The sequence below is a fragment of the Plectropomus leopardus genome, chromosome 5, assembly GCF_026936395.1.
Source record: "Plectropomus leopardus strain MGB_pleo_1.0 chromosome 5, ASM2693639v1, whole genome shotgun sequence".
NCBI classification, from domain to species: Eukaryota; Metazoa; Chordata; class Actinopteri; order Perciformes; family Serranidae; genus Plectropomus; species Plectropomus leopardus.
This window is the reverse complement of record NC_142180.1, coordinates 11,204,931-11,224,831: the sequence shown is the minus strand read 5'-3', so window position 1 is coordinate 11,224,831 and position 19,901 is coordinate 11,204,931. Positions and strand designations below refer to the sequence as shown.

Sequence of the window (19,901 nt, the reverse complement as noted above, 5' to 3'; positions counted from 1 at the left end):
AGCACAGAAGCATTTATGCTCTATACACAAAGGAGAATGTAGACACTTGTGTCTTAAAGTGACCTAGTATCCATATCCTGTCTATCCATTGAGAGTCTACCGTTCTTTGCATCTGCCACTGAGTGTAAGAATATGGAGCAAGTAGGCTGATGGCAGCCAAATAATCTTTAAAGTGCTGTTAAAAAAAGTCATATTAGACACATTCAGCTCTTGCTGTATATTTTTGTGGGCAAAAAGGGGTGATATTTTTAAGTAGGAATACAAACAATGAGAAGAGAAGAAAAAATGGCAGCCTTAAATGTGAATATAGGATATGAAGCTCCTCTCCTCCCCTCTCTCCTGTCAGACCGTATGGTGGCCCAGATGGTCCAGTCCATCGGGAATAATAATAGCAGACTAATGCAATGTTAACAGTGACAGTACATTAATGTAAAAGTGTTGTCTCATTAGCATTAGCCTGCTGTTAGTGTGGTGCTAGGCCAATGATGGCAGGCAAGGGGGGGTTAGGGTGTCCTGTAGAGGGCCTGCTGTGGATGTTACTGTGAATCTTGGTTGAGTGAAGAAGTTTAGATCCAGGTTGAAGAATTTCATACATCAAATGGGGTAAAGTGGAAGAGAGATTATGGGTGGTCAGCAAATGAGACCAAATTAATATAAGTATCACCAGACTAAGACTGATTTGGTTTGGTTGAGTCTTAATTTATTGAGTAATTCTTCAATGTGATGAACTTAACCTTCTCTCAACCTTTTAAGTTGTTGCTATAAAGACAAATATTCTTTCTTATCATTACATGTTACAGGATGAGGCTGGTATCATTCTATAGTTTTCTTATTGTCAACAAATCCCACGAAAAGACCAAAACCAACACCGAGTTAGTTCTTGTTCTTCTCTCAATACCTCATCTGTGGCATTCCTCTCCAAGTCCATCCATTACTACTGGAGATGTAAATCATTAAATGAAAAGTTTGAATTAAAAAAAATAAAGGCTCAGTAATTTCTTTAAAAGGTTATACTTTACTCCAAAAATTAGATAATAGTGCGTTTTCTGTTTTTTTTTCTGTGGACTGTTTTCAACTTCAGTATTGTGGAATTAATGTAAATGTGAATAATGTATGTGTGTGTGTGTGTGTGTGTGTGTGTGTGTGTGTGTGTGTGTGTGTGTGTGTGTGTGTGTGTGTGTGTGTGTGTGTGTGTGTTTTCAGGGTAATGAAAGAACACCGTATGCAGCCTGTGGCTCATTGATGTGTTTTTAATATTTTTTGGACAACTATAGAGCTCAGTTGCACGTAGGAATAAGTAAAACCATTCTTTGGCTATAGACAATACTTGATTGTGAGATGAATCCATTCTTGGTTCAGTCTCTTCTCAGGATTTGTTGGCAATAGGAAAAATAAAGAGTGGTGCCATCCTTTTCCTTTAAAACCTAAGTAAGTCTGAGTAATTAAGGTTGCAGCAGAAATTTTGCTGCCTGCAGAATAATTTCTTTTCTTTCTCTGTCATTTTTCTTTGCATCTCTTCTGTTCTGTCTCTCCTCCTTTCACGCAGTCTGTCTCTATTGGAGGAGTTGGACTGTAGTTGTAATGAGTTGGAGTCGTTGCCTCCCACTATCGGCTACCTGCACAGCCTGAGGACCTTCGCTGCTGACGAGAACTTCCTCTCAGAGCTGCCCCGGGAGGTAGGAAGACCAACAGATGATGGATAGCTGCAGATCCTCACCGCAGTACCAGCCTTAATATTATGTAGATCTGTAACGATTAGATTAAAAATGAATTGGCAACTTTTCAATTATCAATTATTTATTTAAGTATTTTTTTGTAATCAACAAATTTCATAAATTTACTGCTTCCAGCTTTTCAATTGACCCTTTGCTAAACCCTGCCCCTTAGTGATAGTCCGTCAAGCTATCAGAGCTAGCATGGAGTCTACACTGTAACTTATTGCACTCCATAAATATGAGTATTCGATGGTTAATTTAACTGAGGCTCAGCAGGACATTCAGTCTGAAAGTTACATTCCTATGATATAGTAAACAAGCTAAGAGCACAAACAACAGATAGCAAATGCGCAACAACATTTTTTGGCGACACTAGATATCAAACAAAAGCCAGAGACTGGGTTGTAAAAACCCAACTGCTTGACTTGAAGCTATCTCAGTCAACTTAGGGGTTTTCAACTATTGATTCAAATCGCTGACTTTCAGGGGGCAGCCACAGGATGAAGAGTTAAAAGCTAGAGCCAAATGTACAGATCACACTGTAAAAGTGAATTACCTCATGAATGGTGATTAAGACATAAGACAATGAGAAAAAAGGGAAACTTTGCTGATATTCAGCCAGCTGTGTCTGAGTGTGTGCAGGTGAACAGCGTTTGGCTTCACCTTGAGTTGCCAGCACCCAGACCTCCACAAGCGGACATGTGGGGGAAACCAATCACTGTTCATCTGTACACACTAAGATGGCATATAACTGGATATCTGCAGCTGGTTCCTGTAAAGCAGGGTGGTTTTTTTTTGTTGTTGATGGTCATTAAAAAGCAAAAGTAATGTGTGCATAAATTCAGTAGGCTATACCTTCAACAACTCCAACAACTGCCTGCCCAATGCTTTGCTATGACTGGCCAGTCTTTGTTTGAGGGGCATTGTGTCAGTTGTTAAAATTTGTTGGTTTTCTTTGCTTACTATGACAGTCAGTAGAATCTCGTTGTTTTTGTCTACTGTTGGTCAGAGAACATAAGCTCCAGGAAATCTGGAGTTGCAGCCCTAATCCTCCAGAGACACACAACCATAATGCAGTTTGTTAAAAGGTCCCTAATGCAGCAGATCATTTTCCGTACATGACTTTATTTTAATGTGATCTGTAATATGTGTGTGTGTGTGTGTGTGGGTTTTTTTTTCAGATCGGTAACTGTAAGAATGTGACGGTAATGTCGCTGCGGTCCAACAAGCTAGAGTTTCTTCCTGATGAGATCGGACAGATGACCAAACTACGAGTCCTTAACCTTAGTGACAACAGGTACACACACACACACACACACACATATGCAGATGCAGGTGACACCTTCACAATGGTCGTTTTGATTCTGTAGCTGCTCTCATGGTCTGCAGTTGCCATGGGAATGGGTGAGTGTGTTGCCATAGTTACGTGCTCTGCAGGCTGTACAGTGCGTGGGCTTGAGAAACATCTCTCTTTTCTTTGTCACCCCTCCCTCCCTCTATGTCTCTCTCAGGTTAAAGAATCTACCGTTTACCTTTACTAAGCTGAAGGACCTGGCAGCTCTCTGGCTTTCTGACAATCAGGTATCTTTCTCCTCTCGCACTCTCTTACCAAGAGACTGTACACGATCACAAGTATGCAACACACCACACACAGCAACTGTATAGATACATCTTAGTCAGTTAACATGGTCTAAAAGGCTTTCATCTCTGAGTTCTCCTTTTTTTATCAGTGTATTTTTTCGTGTTTATTCTCTTAATACAGACTTGATGCTTCTTCCCCTTGTTTCATGTTAAAACCCTTTCAGTGGAGCAAGTCGTATTAGACTTTTATTGTGAAAAAATCCGCAGGAAGTGTGAAGTTTCACTGCAGCAGAGTATTATCACAAAGGCAAGGTGAAGGAGAGAGGAACATGACACATGAAATGGTGGTAGAGAACACTTTGTGAGCTACATAGTATTTACTAATAGAAATAGTGCTGTGCATACGATGTATCACACTGAATTTACCAAACCTGCCATTATAGAACTGGTGATTTTGTTGTCCTCCTTTATTTCCTCCAGTCTTTATTTGTGGTCCACCATTATTTGTTTAAAACAGTGATTCTCATAGTGAGGTCTGAGGCTCCCCCTGGGGTCTATGGCACTCTGCCAGGGGGTCGGTGAAAGTTTTCAGAATCATTAGTTTAAATTATCATGATATAATGGTATTAATTTTTTTTCATTGTTTTATTAAAAGATGCAACAATGTATGTTTTATTTAGGTATGTGCTAAGGGTAAAACTTTCTCTATCAAGCTGTGCTCTGTTGTATTTGCTGACTTGATTGATCAATTGAAAGCATGAAAATGAACTTCTGTACAAGTGTGAGCGTCCACGCTTTTCTGTTTCCATCATTGTTGAAGGAAGTGTTGAAGGTTTGTCCCATTTTAACCGAGACTCCCTGTAACTCTGTTTTGAGGGGCAAGGGGGCAGTTAAAAATGAGAGTTAGGGGTAAAAAAAAAAGAAATAAATAAAAATCAGTTTTGTGAGCTGATAAATAATTTATTATGTGCTCTTATTGGAGAATTTATTTTATATAAATCTCCATAAAATTAATTGATATGTAGGCATTTATAATGAAAGTGCAGACAATTTGACAACTGTAGAATGTAGAATGTACAATGTACAATGTAGAATGTAACTAAAAGCATGTGGACTTATTGCCCTGTCCATGACCATGTATTATTTCATTGTCCACAGTGCTATTTTTTTTTTCTTTTTAAGATTTTTTTTGGGGGCTTTTAATGCCTTTAATTAACAGGACAGACTAAGTGTGACAGGTTGAGAGTGAGGGGACGACTTGCAGCAAAGGGCCGAAACTGGAATTGAATCCGCGGCCACTGCGGCGTGGACACAGTCTATGTACGTGGGGTGCCCGTTTTATCCACTATTCCACCAGATGCCACCCGCAGTGCTATTTTTAACAATACAAAAATATTCTCCATAATATTTTAAGTGCAATCAAAGTTGTCACATGAAATTAAAATCTGCGCCACAACACTGGATCCATATTGAGCTGCTAAAGAATAAAGGGGATTTAAAATTCTAATGCAATTTGTAAAATTGCAGTTCAATTCATTTAAATTTAAAATTGGCACTAGCGTATGCATACACTGCAACAAAAATTCAAGCCCAAATTCAGTTATGACATTTACACCTTGACAGCCTGAATATTCACGTTAACAAACTAATTATATACTACAGCAGAAAATGAAAATTGTACTGCATTCATTTTAATTTTCTGTGTGATACTATTTATATTTACAGCTCATTAACATTTAATAAATATCAATCAGTGTTTTTTATGAGTTGTACATGGAAATTAAAGAGGCATTTGATGATTCATTTGACTCACTGTTTAGATTGCAAAAATTCCATTTGTATTACATATGTAAAGTGGGAATCAGTGTCTCCTTGCTTTGAATTTCATTTTTTATTGTTATCAAAATTGATTTGCAAATGATTTCCTAGTGATTTACATGAATACTTCTGCTGTTTCCCACCTACCTACAAGCTCTGAATTAGCTTAAGTTTTCTTTTGCCAATCAGATATTTTAATAGCAATCTTTTTGTCTTTCAAAATTAGAGGTAGGTATAGATTAAGGAATAAATGTGATCAGTGAATTTCCCCACAAGAATACTAATAGAAACGTGTGTGTGTGTGTGTTTGCAGTCCAAGGCTCTGATCCCCCTACAGACAGAAGCCCACCCTGAAACCAAACAGAAGGTTTTGACCAACTACATGTTTCCTCAGCAACCGCGACATGACGAGGGTACAAACTCTGTTTGTGTGTGTGTGTGTGTGTGTGTGTGTGTCCTATAATAAATGGACATGGTTTAAGGGGATTTAAAAAAGGTCACCGCATGCTTTCTTGGTTGTTTTTTTGGTTTTTTTTTTCAAGTGCAACATAATAGTATTAGCATTTGTTACATTGTAGGATGTTATGTGCTCTAAAGTAATGTGTAACAGTTTGCATAAATGTGTGCGTGTATTATTTGTGTTTGTAAGTGTATATTAAAATTGGATGTGTCAGTGTCTGTGTATTAATATATGTGTGTCTTACAATCTACAGACCTACTATATATTAGCAGTTTTAACCCCATCCTCAATGTGTGTCTGTGTGTCCAGATTACCAGTCAGACAGTGACAGCTTTAATCCTACTCTGTGGGAGGAGCAGAGACAGCAGAGGATGACTGTGGCCTTTGACTTTGAGGACAAGAAAGAAGAGGAAGACAACTCTGGGAAGGTCAAGGTCAGCTCTCTTTCTCTCTGTTTCTGTCTGTCTATCCGTCTTTTCCCTTTAGAGTATCTGAGCAGAAGGGGTCATATGAGGCAGCCAGGGCTTACATTCAAGTTTTGCAAAGACAGCGTTAACTGACTGGCCTGCTGGAGCACCTCCAACTCTTGAATTATGAAAGTCTCCAGGTTGAATCATCCGTACAAACAGTGAGCAAATGTACTGGAAAATATCTGTCTCATTGAGAAAAAATCAAAAGTACAAGACCCTGGAAGCAACTATATTTATTCATTCATTCATTCATTTTCCGTAACTGCTTGTCCTCGCAAGGGTCGCAGGGGGGCTGGAGTCAGCAACTATATATATATATATATATATATATATATATATATATATATATATAGAGAGAGAGAGAGAGAGAGAGAGAGAGAGAGAGAGAGAGAGAGAGAGATAGTATCTATATATTTTTTTTTGTTGTGTGTGTGTGATTTTGTATTTGTGATAACTGTTGTGCTAAACACAATGCTTACAATACTGAAAGGGGCAACAATGCAATTCACACACAAAAGAAGGATATAGTACATTTGGTATATGGCAAATAAAAATTAAAAACTAGTATTTTCAAAAGATCTAGGATTTTTTTTTAATGAACTTTTAAAAGTGAATTTTCTGTTTAAAAACCTGTAGTTTCTCCCAAATAGCTATTGTGTTTCTTCTGTCAATAACTATATTCAAATCAGCAGTCAAGAAACCAGCAAGAGACAACAAAAACTAAACAAACTTTTGATGACTGATGGAAACATTTTAACAGAAATCATGATGTCTTGTTTGAGATGTTTAATGTATGCATTCCTACAAATTTTTTGCCCAGTTTGTATCTGTAATTTGCCTGTGTACACTCAACACATTTCCGTTATTGTATGCAGGTTGAGATCAACTTAAAACGCTACCCAACACCCTACCCTGAGGACCTCAAGAACATGGTCAAGTCAGTGCAAAGCCTTGTGGGTAAGAGCGTACATGCCGGACATGGGCACCAGCACCAGCACCAACACCAGCACCAGCACCAGCACCAGCTGAGCACAGGCACTGCCACCTCGGCAGGAACCAACATGGAACACACACACCTCAGCAAAGAACAGTATGAACCACCGTGGCCCCTGCCTCCGAAAGAGGTGAGTAACACACATGCACACACTCACACACAAACACGTGTAGCCAGTGTCACCATACAGGACATACCAGTGCATCTGTAGAGTTGAGATCTGTGATTATAAGGGTTTAAGACACGCAGCACAAATTATCGGTGTGTGTGTGTGTGTGTGTGTATTTCAGGTGACAGACAGAGAGATGCAGGACTTCTCTCAGTCTCAGCTAATGGATCAGGGATCAATGCATAACTCTGGCATTGATATTCCCAAGAGGAAGGACAAAGAAGACCTGACAGAGAGCTCTGAGGTTTGTCACATAGTGTGCAGCGCAAACACGCACGCACGCACGCGCACGCACACACACACACACACACACATACACACAAACACACAACAAATTCAGTACATTAGTGAATGTTCTTTATGTTGTAGCTTGTTTTTAAGACAGTTGCCCAGTTTCATTCACATTGATTAGTCTTGGTTTTTTTAAAGATATACTAGAATGCAGGAATCGTTCCTTACTGTTTATTAACACCATATTCAACCTTGGCCCCTCCTCCCTGCACTGCTTGTACACACTGCAGATACATACACAGCTACACACACTTCTAGCGGTTCATGAGTGATGGTTGAGAGTAATTACTTTTGTATGAATCTATACCATCTTTATAAGGAAAACCCTTCAAAGAATACCTTTAAGTTAAGTTTTTAAAGTTATAAGGGTAATTATTAAGGACATCATTGAGTTAAGGAAGTTTATTTTCCAGTTCAAAAATTAAAAGCTGAAAGGTGGACTGTGGAGTTTTCTTGAAAAACAAAAAAGCTTTCTTTCGGTGTTACTTACAAAAATGCATGTGTCTAGCAAACCTGTTGAATTAATTTCCTTCTTCATAAAACATTTGCATAGACAATATTTTGATAGTTTTTTGAAATCTGCATTGTTGAAATGTTCACTCTCAAGCAGTCCTCTTAAATCTTTGCTAGCACGTCGCTGTGTTGAATGCATGTGAAGTTGCCTCGATACACAGGGACCCTCTCATAAAAGACTTTTAAAAAGATCCATAGTGTTACTAGAGTTTAAAAACTCTGTGACCTATGTGACCTTTAAATTTGCCAGAAACTTGTAAATATTCGGCATATTTATTTTAAAAAAAATAATACTTTCAAAGCAGTTTTAATGCCCTCTATGTTAGATTGTTGACAGCTTTCCACCGCACCAGCGTCAACTAACATTATTTCGCAGACTAACCGGCAGCCACAAATCATGGAGGTCCTCATTCAGAGCTGTTTTAGGGTTAAAATTGATTAACTTACTATTTGAACTGCTATTACCTCATAAGTTCCTAACTAGGTTGTCTATGGCTGTCTCGCCATAGTAAGCTGATGTGAACCTTTGGGTTTTTTTCTCTCCTCTCCACAGGACTCTATGGGCGGCTCTCCCAATGACATTCGTATATCTGACATGAGGCCCACCCTGGTGGAGCCACCTATGTACAAACCAAAGGTGGTGCTGCTGGGGAAGGACAAGAAAGGTAGGATACTGTATATGTATGGCGACACACGGAGGCTCTCACACACACACGGAGACGTGTGTGTGCACTTACAGCGCACACAGGAATTTAATGTGGTCTATTGTAAAGTGCTTTGGGGCATGTTGTAATAGTGTCCACTAATTAGTCATGGTGGTAAGCGGATTAATTTCAGAGAGGGAGAGGGAATACCATAAACCCCCCACAATGAATATACATTTCAGTCTGAAGTGTTAACCCTTTTTACTTATTTTGCCCTGAAGGCCTCAGTTTCATCCGAGGTAAACTAAAGATTTAATAATGAGCCCAAAGCTAATTTTTCTACCCTATCAAATCCTTTTTTTGTTCAAAATAATTTACTGCCTCAATCCTAAAACATTTTATTATCTCCTCTCCATGATGAACTGCAGCTCTGAGAGCCCTGTCATGTAATCTGTGTAAATTCTTAATAAAGGATCTGGTGGTGAACTTAATAAGAAGCTGTCTTTGGTTCGGCTTGTTAAGATCTGAATAGGTTTGACTCCTTTTCACGTCTTTCTGCAACTGTTGAGTTTGTTTGATGCTGCTTTCTTTCCATGTCACCCTTCCAAAAGAGCTTCTTAATTTACATTGGACGAGTTTGGTTAAATAAAGATGTTTGAAACTGTTAACCCCGTGTTTTATAAGCAGGTCATGTCTTGCGTCACTGCATTGGACTCAATATTGTCCAAACACATAATGAGAGCACTACAGGAATCTGGGTTAGGTAGCAAGTGACAAGATTAAGAAGGAAATAAGACTCCTATACCTCTTATCATCTATCTTACAGTATGTAGGATAAACATAATTCGGATGCACTTTCTGATTATGATGTACTGTACAGTAGCTTTCCTTAGCTTTATAAGCTTTGGCAACATAGTTCACAGCTCAGTTTCATTATCCAAACGGTGAGCTGGGATTTGCGGGGATTACTTTGTCCTAATAAGAGTCTGTATCTTTTACATGAGATTAAAATTGTGAAATGGTACAGTAGTTTCTGTTGGTTTCTATGTGAGGATCATTTCTTAGTTCTGCCAACTTTCCCCCTTTTACCTTAAACCTATACATCAGATGCAAACACTTAACACATCTAAAGCTGCAACTATGGATTCTTTGGACTATTCATTTGTCTTTGATTTGTCTGTAAAATATCAGGAAATAGTGAAAAATGCCCATTACCGTATCCTAGATGCAAAAATAAAGTCTTTAAATTACTTGTTTTGTTTGAAGAGAAAAGGTCAAAATATAATTTTAAAGGGAAAATACATCTAAAATAAATTATTATAAATTTTTCCTTTTACCTGTAGCGCTGTATATTTAATTTATTTTTAATTTATTATTGTTTTGGTGTGAGTTGCTAAGTGTTGCAGACATGGCACTCAGCTTGTGGTGCTCAAAGCACCAAAAAAATGCATTTGAAAAACTCAACAGCAATGTCTCTCACCAGAAATCATGAGCCAGTTACTCAAGATAATCCACAGATCTTGTTTTAAGCAGTTTCCTGTAGAGCTAGAGGCAACCTCAAATCCATGAGTAGTTGCACGCTTCCTTCTGCAGGGTGATTCTGTAGTTGAATGTAGTTCAATCGACAGAAAGTAGTTCCAACATGGAACTGTTCACAACAAGGTCTGTGGATTATCTTGAGTAACCGGGTCATGATTTCTTGGAAAGAGACGTTGCCGTTGAGTTTTTCAAATACATATTTTGGCCCTTTTGGCACCACAAGCATTTTCATATTAGCACGTGGCCACAAGCCACTGCTTAAACTTCTAGTTATCTTAGACAGAAAAAGCAAAAATTAGGTTTAAATTATCACATTAAAATTAGATATTGATTATCTTTGATGAAATTAGCCATGTCCACATTATATGTTCAGAAATAAATCAGCTGCTCATGGAAAATACTGTTGGCATCATTTTAAATGTGGCCACTAAAGTGTGGTTTAAGTCACCTAAACGTATCAGTACAAGTACAGTACAAGACGTATCAGTTGGTATTATGATTACAATCTGAGGAAAGAAATCAAGTCCAGGAGGATAAGATTTTTTTTTCCAGACATGACACAAAGGCACTTTAGCACTCATAAAAGAGGCTATCAGGAAGAGGAGGATGTGGCATTTTCACTGAACAGAGCTGTCCGTCTCTCTCTGTCTATCTGTCTCTGTCCAGAGTCCACAGATGAAGAGGTGGATAAGCTTCACTGTCTGAACCACAGCGGCTCCTCAGCTACCTACTCCGACTACTCTCCCTCACAGGGCTCCTCCGGCTCCTCCAACCCACCTGGCAACGCGCACTCACACACAATCTCTCACGCACACCCACATGCACCCGCCCTGCCAGCCCCAAGCAAGGACCAGGCCCCTCAAACACACTGGACCAACAGGTACACACACACGCCCGGCTTCGTGTTCAATTTCATCACCGATTGTTGTCCCTCCCTTCGACTATCCATCATCTCTTCTTCTCTTTCAGTTCCAACCCCCTTCAATCTCCTCCATCTATCATCCTTCTCATCCATCTATCCAATCGCTCCATCTATCCTCTCCTCCCTCCATCTTTCTGTGTCTCTCTCATCTCGCCGCTCGCTCCGTCAAGGTCAGAGAGGCTCATTAGGATGCTGCAGACTTCTGCTCAGGACGCTCAGCTCTCTTCTCTGTTTCAAAGCTGTCCAGTCCAGGCCACGGTGCTATCTATAGGATTTTGTTTTTTTGCACCAACACATAAAAAAGCAAACAAAGAGACTTGGACCTTCAACTGAAGTTGTTCGTCTGATTGCAGTGCACTTAGGATGACGTTTAACAGAAATAGATATAGCATTGAAAACCAACCAAAAGTGTTTTTTTAAATGAAGCTATAATCAGAAACGCTGCAGCTATGAACAAAAACAAACAGCTCATCTTTAGTATATAGCCTCAGCATTACCGAAGATTAGAGCGTGATACCTTAGAGTATTGAGATGCTCATTTTGTATCATCAAAACATAACACGTAAACATTTTTGGTAAGACTCCCTTAAAGTTTTTTGTTTCTTCATTGAGACCAAAATATGTGCTATCTACAGTTAAAAATTGATCTTATAACAGTGTTTAAACTACTTCAAATGCATCTTTGGCGTATTCCCATCCCTTATCAGTCAAATTAATGATTTATAACATTAAATTATTGACTGATTTATTAGTCCAGTTCTACTTTTCAGTGTTGTTGAAGACTGTTGTATCAGCATCTATTCAAAGTAAAAATGCTTGTTGGGTTACTGGCAGGTAAACGCCACATTTTAATATTACAGCATTGCTTAAATTCTCTCCTCTTATTACTAATTTCTACTGCCTTATGGCTTGAAAATGGGGACAGTCCAATATGTAAAAGATGTCATAACATGTAGCCTATCATGAGTGAATATAAATGTACCAGATGTTCACTTCCAGTGGTCTAAAGATTCAGGATTGTTGCAGCATAGGTTTGATTTGTACCATTTTAGTTTGTTTATTGTATTTTCTCTCTGACACTGCAGTTCCTGCACAGATATTTTGTGTTTTTTAGGAACAGTAACCTTTTCCATTGCTCTATCAGTGGAATAGTTCGTCCATAATAATGTTAAAAACCCATTTCTTTGTCCTCGCTCTTCCCATGCCTCTCCTTGTTCTAAGGAGCCCCTGCAGGTTGAAAGCTTGCTTTGGTATTTTTTGACATTAAAGTTGTCATTTCACACGGCCTGGGGTGATGTACAGATCACAATCTGTATACTTGTCCCTTAGTCTGTGTACTTGTGAAAAATATGGTATTTGCAGACTGCGAGCTGGAGTGAGGGAGGTTGAAGGCATTAATATTTTCTGTCCAAGGCTGCTCTCAGAAACATTAATTACAACAAACATGGTTGTTGGCCAAATTGATCTTCCAGAGAGACATAAGAGAGAGGGAGAGAAAGTTATGTTGTTCCAGTGGCCGTCAGCTCTGATTAAATATACGTACGTAATGATGTAGTATAGCACTTCCGTATAATTCACTTAATTTTATTATTTCCCAAAGCATAATTAGTGTTCAATATTTGGTGTCTTCGCAGACTGGCTCAGTCGTTCCCCAAACCCATTGACTCCAAGCCCCTGCTATCTCAGAGAGAAACCCCTCCATCGGGAACCCTGCAGCAGCGCGGGGATCGACGCCCGCTGAGCGAGCCTTTTGATTGGTCCGAGGCCCCTCACTATGACAACACAGGTTTTGATGCTGAGGAGTCTCCTCTGGACCCTCCATCCTCTACCGGGAGTCAGGGAAACCCACCGCTGGGCTCCAAACCCCGCAGCCAGTCAACACACGGGCGCCGCCCCCTCCTCAGGCAGGAGCGAATAGTAGGAGTACCTCTGGAGCTGGACACTCAGACGCTCCCCTACCATGGCAACCAACGCTCCACTCCCGACAATGACCCACAATCCTCCGGACATTCTTCCCAGAATCCTTGGCAAAACTGGACCAGAACTCCCAGCCCACTGGAGGACAGAACCGCTTTTCCTTCCAAACTGGACCTGACACCCACCTCAAGCCCCAACCCTGACCGCAAGGACATGGACCAAAGGTAACTGCATGGAGCTCCAACAGTCCCACAGTTAGCCCTGAAGTGTGTTTGTGTTTATGTAGAAGGTGTCCAAGGTCCAGCAGGTTTGAATTTCAATGAACCGTTACAGCTGCATTTTAGTCCTTTTTTTATGATAAAGGTGCAGTATTTTGATCAGCCTTATAGTAATCCTGTGTTTATATAGTAGATAACAGAGAGACAGTACTTTGTCATAATTTAATACTTTATTTTGAAAGGTTTGCAGCTTTGACTAATTTCATGCTCAAATATTCAGATACTCAAATAATCAGCTGATTAATCAAAAAAATGATTATAAATTAAGTATTTATGCTTTTAATCAAGCAAAAACACTAAATATTTGCAGCCTCACAAAATACTCCCCCTTTTTCTATACTTGTCAATTGAATAATTCACTTTTTTTCAATGTGTACATGTATATATATATATATATATATATATATATATATATATATATATATATATATTGTTTTCATTCTATGGTCTAGGTAAATAATCAACAAACTAATGACAGTAGTTGTTAGCTGCAGTTCTAATCTCAAATGTCCATCTGTGAGTAACAAATGTATAGAAACAAACTGATGCTGGCTGCAGACGTTGCTTTAGACTTTCTTGTTGTCATTTTGACATACAGGATCATACATTTTTGTCAAAATCTATTAGTTAATTATCAGTTTATTCTTTTTAAAATGATAAGACATTCAATTCAACATTCAATTCATTTTAAATTAATTAAAAATTAAACATACCGAACAGGTTTAAAGATTATGCATTTATAAGGGCTTGGAGAGAACAGATGAGGACCATCTATGAGGTCACTTTTCAGGTATAAATGATTTTTTTCCATCACATCATTCCCTCTTTTTCACCTTGTTCATTACACCATCACAATTTGGGGGGTTTTCAAATGTACTCAGCTGCTGTGACATTTTGCAGTGGCATGTAGCAATATAGCCTACCAATGTGATGGTTAAAGCCAGACAACAAGATCATGCATGTGATATCAAAGACAAGATGAGACAAAAGCTGATTTATGTGCACACGCCACCAACTCGATAGGAGTGTGAATTACTGTTAAGTTCAGTAAGATCAACCCTCAGTGATCTAAAATGACGGACGGCCTTCCAATTTTTCCATCATTGTTGAAAAACATGGTCAATTACGGAAACTATTGTTTGTACAACCTCTGGTTGGCTGTAGATCCTCCTCAGTAAAATGATAATATAATATTTGTGCAAAACTCTGTTGTTATGAAGCTGCTGGACCCATTTTACATTTCTGATCTAATTAATAGTAACAACCCTGGATCCTGACATAAAGACACTGATCCGTCTGTCTTTTTCTCTTCTGCTTCTACAATTATGACACTACTGCAGTCCAACTCATTTTTTCGGCTCATATTAGTATAACACTTCTCTTGACTTGTGCTCTAAGAATGGAACAAGGGCCTTTGCCTGGCAGCTGGACGTACCATGACAATCAGGGGGAGCAGAACAGGAAGGATCAGCTAAGTGTCAGCGGTGGTAACAAGGTAACCGTGGTGATGAGTAAAAGCTCGGACCGCCTGTCCCCCATGATGAGGGAAACAAGATCCAAGTTTAAGAAGTCGCAGAGCATCGATGAGATTGACATTGGCTCTTACAAGGTCTACAGGTAGATTTTATTTTTTTGTCATATCAACAATGGCAGTATCAGCATGTTGTGTCAGTAGGTGAGGTGATTGTGAAGTTGGACTTAACTTATTTTGCTGTTTTCTCTACAGTATTCCCATGGACAGCTACAGCTCATCCATCGAGCAGCAGACTAGTTTGGACCGTCAAGAGTTGCCCGGATCTATGGAGCAGACCAACATGGCACGGTCACAGTCTGCCCCCATGTTAGACGATGATCTGGTCTTCCCAGGACAAGGCAACCAGTCAGTACAGAACCAAAAACCCGCCATCCCACAGAAGGCCTACCACTTTGACCACAACTACAACCCCCAGGTTAACCACTCATCTCATTCCTAAAGAGACTTTTTTGCCACTTAAGAAAGTAACTTTGACATATCATCACCTTTTACATTAATATGGTAAACTTGGTAGCAATTAGTTGCGTATTACACATCCAACAGTTGAAGAGCAACATTGTAAATCCAATTTTTACCCTCTTTTAGCTCTTTTCCTGGTCAGATCCTGCGAGAAATATCTGGATCTTTGGATGCTAAATTCTCTACTGTGTTCATCCGTTAATCTCTAACCATTGCTGTTTTGGTGCTTCATCTTTTGATTTCTATTTTTTTTAATAGCTTTCATATAGTTCATGTTAAAGTCCTCTGCAACATGGTGAAAGATCAGCAAAGTTTTCATGCAGTGTTAAATTGCTCTATAAATGTATATTTTTCTTGTTAAAATAACTTTTAAAAAAAATGAAATTTCAACAGTTTTTATAACAACAACAATGCCTGGAAAATTTTCATGGACTTACTGGAATCCATTCTAACCAATCAGGTGACCATGGACCGTCGGGTCCCTCCCCCCTTCCCCAACACACCAGACTATGTCAACCACTCATCCAAGGCCTTGGAGTACATCAATCAACCAGGGAAGACATTACCCAAGGAGCTGGTGAGCCCGCGTTATCGTGCATATCCACCACTTGAGATGTTTTCTTTCCCCCAATCTCCAATCAACCAGGATGGTCCGCCCAGCCAGCATCAGCAGCCAATCCCAACGCAGCGCTCCAGGCCAGGCTTTTTGAGGAGAGCAGATTCATTGGTGAGCTCTACAGAGCTGGCTTTGTTCCGCAGAGTTCATGAAGCCCAGCAGGAGGCGCTGCAGGAAGCTCAGTACAGACAGCAGGTAGGAGATCTGTTTCTAAAATAATGCTTTTTTTGGTGTGTCAATGTTTTAGTCTTAAAACTGTTGAAAATACATGTATCAAATGAATAATGACATAATAACATTACTTAGCACAGCTGTCTGTTAAATATCCATCCACTGCATCCTCCCAAAATGCATTTGTTATGGTTGTGAACTCTCCTCTCCTCAGGCGGACCCCCCACTTTATGGCCGGGCTCTGGCCTACTCCACTCCAATGGAGCACTCTGCTCTCACAAACATGTCTGACAGCCAGAGCCAGATGATGCACAACAAGAGAAACGGTCGCTACGATGATGACTACACAACGTACCAGGAACAGAAGAAGCCCATGATTGGCTATCCAACCAAGAGCCTAACTCAGCGTCGTCCCCTGTCTGCCAGGAGCTACAGCACTGAGACCTACGGTGCATCTCAGGTACAAAGCTGTCCGTCACCTCAGCTGCTGATATGAGCTGTAATAGCTGTGTTTCTTTGCATTTATGTCCCACTTTCACTCACTAGTATGTTTTAATTTGCAGTCCCATAACACATAGCTTCAAAATGTCCAAAATGATGTTCTATGTTATGTTCAAAGAGGCACAAAGAAATTTTCTTTCAGCTTGACAAAAGGGAAGTCTTGTCTCTAAAAAACAGTAAACTATGGCTTCTTTTAACCTTGACCACCATCTTTCCCTTGTAGATTTAGTGGTAGAGTGCTTGCTTTGTGATTCTGGCAGTCACTTATAAACAGCCTACTTTGTCATAGAAGTTTTAGGACTTTCAGTTAATATATGTGACTGAGTGGAAGCGTTTTTATGCAACTATTTCCCTCAATTACCTGGGTCCAGGTCACTGTGGCAGCAGACTAAGCAGAGTAGCGCAGGTGTCCTTAGCCATATCCCCCAGACTGCCAAGGCAATCCCCTAAATACATAAATAATCCCTTCAGCATGCTTTGGGTTTGCCCCAAGTCAGACTTCCCAAAAATAGCCACAGAGAGGTGTTCAGGAGAATGCTGATCAGAAGCGCAAAGCACCTCATCTGGCACCTTTCAGCACGAAGGGCCAGGCTGCAGGAACCAAACTAAGAAACTAATAGTGAGCACTACTGACTGCAGACTTAGTCTGTTAGTTTTTAGCCAAAGCTGAAGGTTGGAATATACATCACCTATGCTTCATCTTCCCCATGATGGTTGGGTATAGTGTGTGCATTTCCACAGTCTTTTCTTTTATGAGGTCAGTATTCTGCAAAACATTACCTGTCATGAAATTATAAACACGAGTTGTTTTAGGCTGTTTGAACAAACATACAGTGCAATTACTTTATAGTGAGCATCGTCTCAAATTGCAGGAAATGTAGGTCTAACATCAAGACAAAATGCCATGCGTGCTTCTTAAAAACTACAATAATTACGTCTTAAGTCATTTTGGGGCAATGTAACAACTTCCAAACACATCTGAAATATAATTCATTCAGTTCACTATGCAGGAATTGTGGATTACTGTTTGTTTTTTTTTGTTTGTTTGTTTTTTAGTTTTATTTTCACATATATATGTATAGACAATACAGAAAAAATAGCCTTTTCCACGTGGTTTTAAATAATGATAATGTTTTTATTGATTGTAGTGATAGTAGTAGGTTGTTCCAAAGAGTATTGCCAGCAAAAGTGAATGTGAAAGACACCAGATTCACTTTTGCTTTGCTCGCTTGGCATTTTGCCTCATTATATTAGTGGGGTTTTTTTTTTTGGCAATTTGTCTACAATTTTCAGGGTTACCTCTTGGATGCGTGCTCCTTATAGTCTTGCACCTGGTCACTATCTTTTTATGAAGTATCGTCCTCACCTGCACGCCATGCCAAAAAACATTCCAGTCATACCAAATAATAAGAAAATGCAGACATGGGGCAGAGTCTGAGCAAACAAATACACTGCTAATTACCACTAATGGGTAACAAGGGATGACTGCAAACATTTGCCTTTTTCCTATTTACTGTATACATCCATTACATACAGAACAACATTGCCATTCACTTGAAGTTCTGTTTTCTGGTCTTCTAATGAATGAAGACCGATATACGCTCTTCTTTTAGCCCTGTTTTGGTCTCTAACAAGAAAATAGCCACTAAATTATCCACTAAATTCACAAGCTAGTCACTAACTTTGTCTGTTTGTTGTTTGGTGCTGAACAGTTTGCATATTCTAAGTTTGTCAGAGCTTTCTTACTGTAAGAATCTGTTTCCTGCAGCTACAAAAGAGGTGGATGAGAGTGATGAACCCAAACATTAACTGAAAGATGCTAAAACTCTCCATATAGCTAAAGGGAAACTGCAATATTTGTACTAATTCTCTATCACTGATAATATTTGAATATAGATTAGTGCAGCTTTAATTAAACTATGAAGTCCACCTTCATTTCTTATTATCTTATTAAATAATCAGCGATTTGTCTTCAGGCCCGTCCAGTGTCAGCTCGTCCCACCATGGCCGCCCTGCTTGAGAAAATGCCCCCTGACTACACTCTGGCAACCTGCCCTGAGAAACCATCTGAAGACACCATCAAAGTAAGACCTGTGGTACCACAGAAGCCTGAAGACATCACCTCCAGGATGCCTGCTGATTGGAGGCAACAGCTGCTGAGGCACATAGAGGCCAAACGACTGGACAGGGTACGTCACCGCAATGCAAAAACACTGGAAAGGAGATGCACCCACACTCACACACAGCATTTGGAAGCCCTCCCTGTCTGTATCTGTGTCAGTCTGTGTTGTAAGGTTGACCAGATATGTGTCCGGCTGCATGTGTGTCCCATCCACACTGTCGCTCTCTCAGCCTGACCTACTGCACACTCACTGCTGGATATGTGCTCACAAAATCACGTCCTGAAAGACGATCCAACAAAATCTGCATTTTGACGAGACATTTGACATAAATATACAATATACATCAATAATACATCTTAAAACAATAAGTGAATAAATGACACAGCACAGGGAACCCGGAGAATGCAGACCTCCGCCAATGCTGAATGTCCTAATGCTAAAGAAAGTGAAAAATAATTAGTGAATACGCTCTGTGATTCAGACCAAAATGCACCAAAATGTAATGGGTTTGTCCTTGGCCCTTGCTACACTTTTCCACCAAGTTTAATGAAAATCCTTTAAAGCTCACTAACTCACTTTTTTAATTTAAATAATAATAAAGCATAAAAACAACAACTTAATAAAAGGTAAATGTGACTAATTGCAATGGATAAAGATTTAGCAAAATAAATGACGACATACAGTCATGTGTGCAGTCATTGCTTAGGCCACTGCGAGCTCTCCTCGTCGTCTCTGTCGGTTTTTGACACGCTGATTTATGCACACAGGCCTGTTCCCTCTTCCAAGAGCACATAGCTGATATATCAATGTTTAAGACTCTCTATTTCCATTGTCTAGTGTGCTCTCCATCATTAAAAATCCATTGTTTTCCTTCGTTTGAAGTTTGAAAGCCGGCTCTTTTAATGTTGTCACTTCGTTGCACCCTCTTCTGCAGTAGTGTAATGACACCATCTACTGCTTATCTTGATGAGCAAACTCTCAGTATTTGTATAGAAGTTGTGGATGAAAAACCCATACATTTGCGTTTTCTTTTGCCAATATGCTGAAAATTCAGTCAAAATTTATGCTGTAATTAGATGAAAACCCAACTTTGATCTGGACAGAGCTGCAGGATGGTGCAAAAATGAAGCACTGACTCTACACTACACTACACTGTCTCTCTCTATAGATAGTAATGAGTTTTCAA

General features: G+C 39.5%; 1 protein-coding gene across 9 annotated transcripts in view; it reads left to right on the top strand.

Annotated features, from left to right (window-relative positions):
* lrrc7 (leucine rich repeat containing 7) overlaps positions 1–19,901 on the top strand; it is a 136,787-nt gene that overhangs the window by 100,155 nt on the left and 16,731 nt on the right. For 8 of the 9 annotated variants that reach the window (XM_088077508.1, XM_088077509.1, XM_088077507.1 and 5 more), the window contains 15 exons: positions 1,547–1,676; positions 2,897–3,012; positions 3,227–3,296; positions 5,428–5,527; positions 5,884–6,008; positions 6,920–7,168; positions 7,329–7,451; positions 8,565–8,676; positions 10,861–11,074; positions 12,751–13,257; positions 14,710–14,928; positions 15,038–15,260; positions 15,765–16,115; positions 16,306–16,551; positions 18,569–18,781. In XM_088077508.1, coding sequence (XP_087933634.1) covers positions 1,547–1,676; positions 2,897–3,012; positions 3,227–3,296; positions 5,428–5,527; positions 5,884–6,008; positions 6,920–7,168; positions 7,329–7,451; positions 8,565–8,676; positions 10,861–11,074; positions 12,751–13,257; positions 14,710–14,928; positions 15,038–15,260; positions 15,765–16,115; positions 16,306–16,551; positions 18,569–18,781 — 2,998 coding nt within the window. The remainder of the gene's footprint in view (positions 1–1,546; positions 1,677–2,896; positions 3,013–3,226; positions 3,297–5,427; positions 5,528–5,883; positions 6,009–6,919; positions 7,169–7,328; positions 7,452–8,564; positions 8,677–10,860; positions 11,075–12,750; positions 13,258–14,709; positions 14,929–15,037; positions 15,261–15,764; positions 16,116–16,305; positions 16,552–18,568; positions 18,782–19,901) is intronic. The other variant, XM_088077506.1, reaches the window with a different exon arrangement.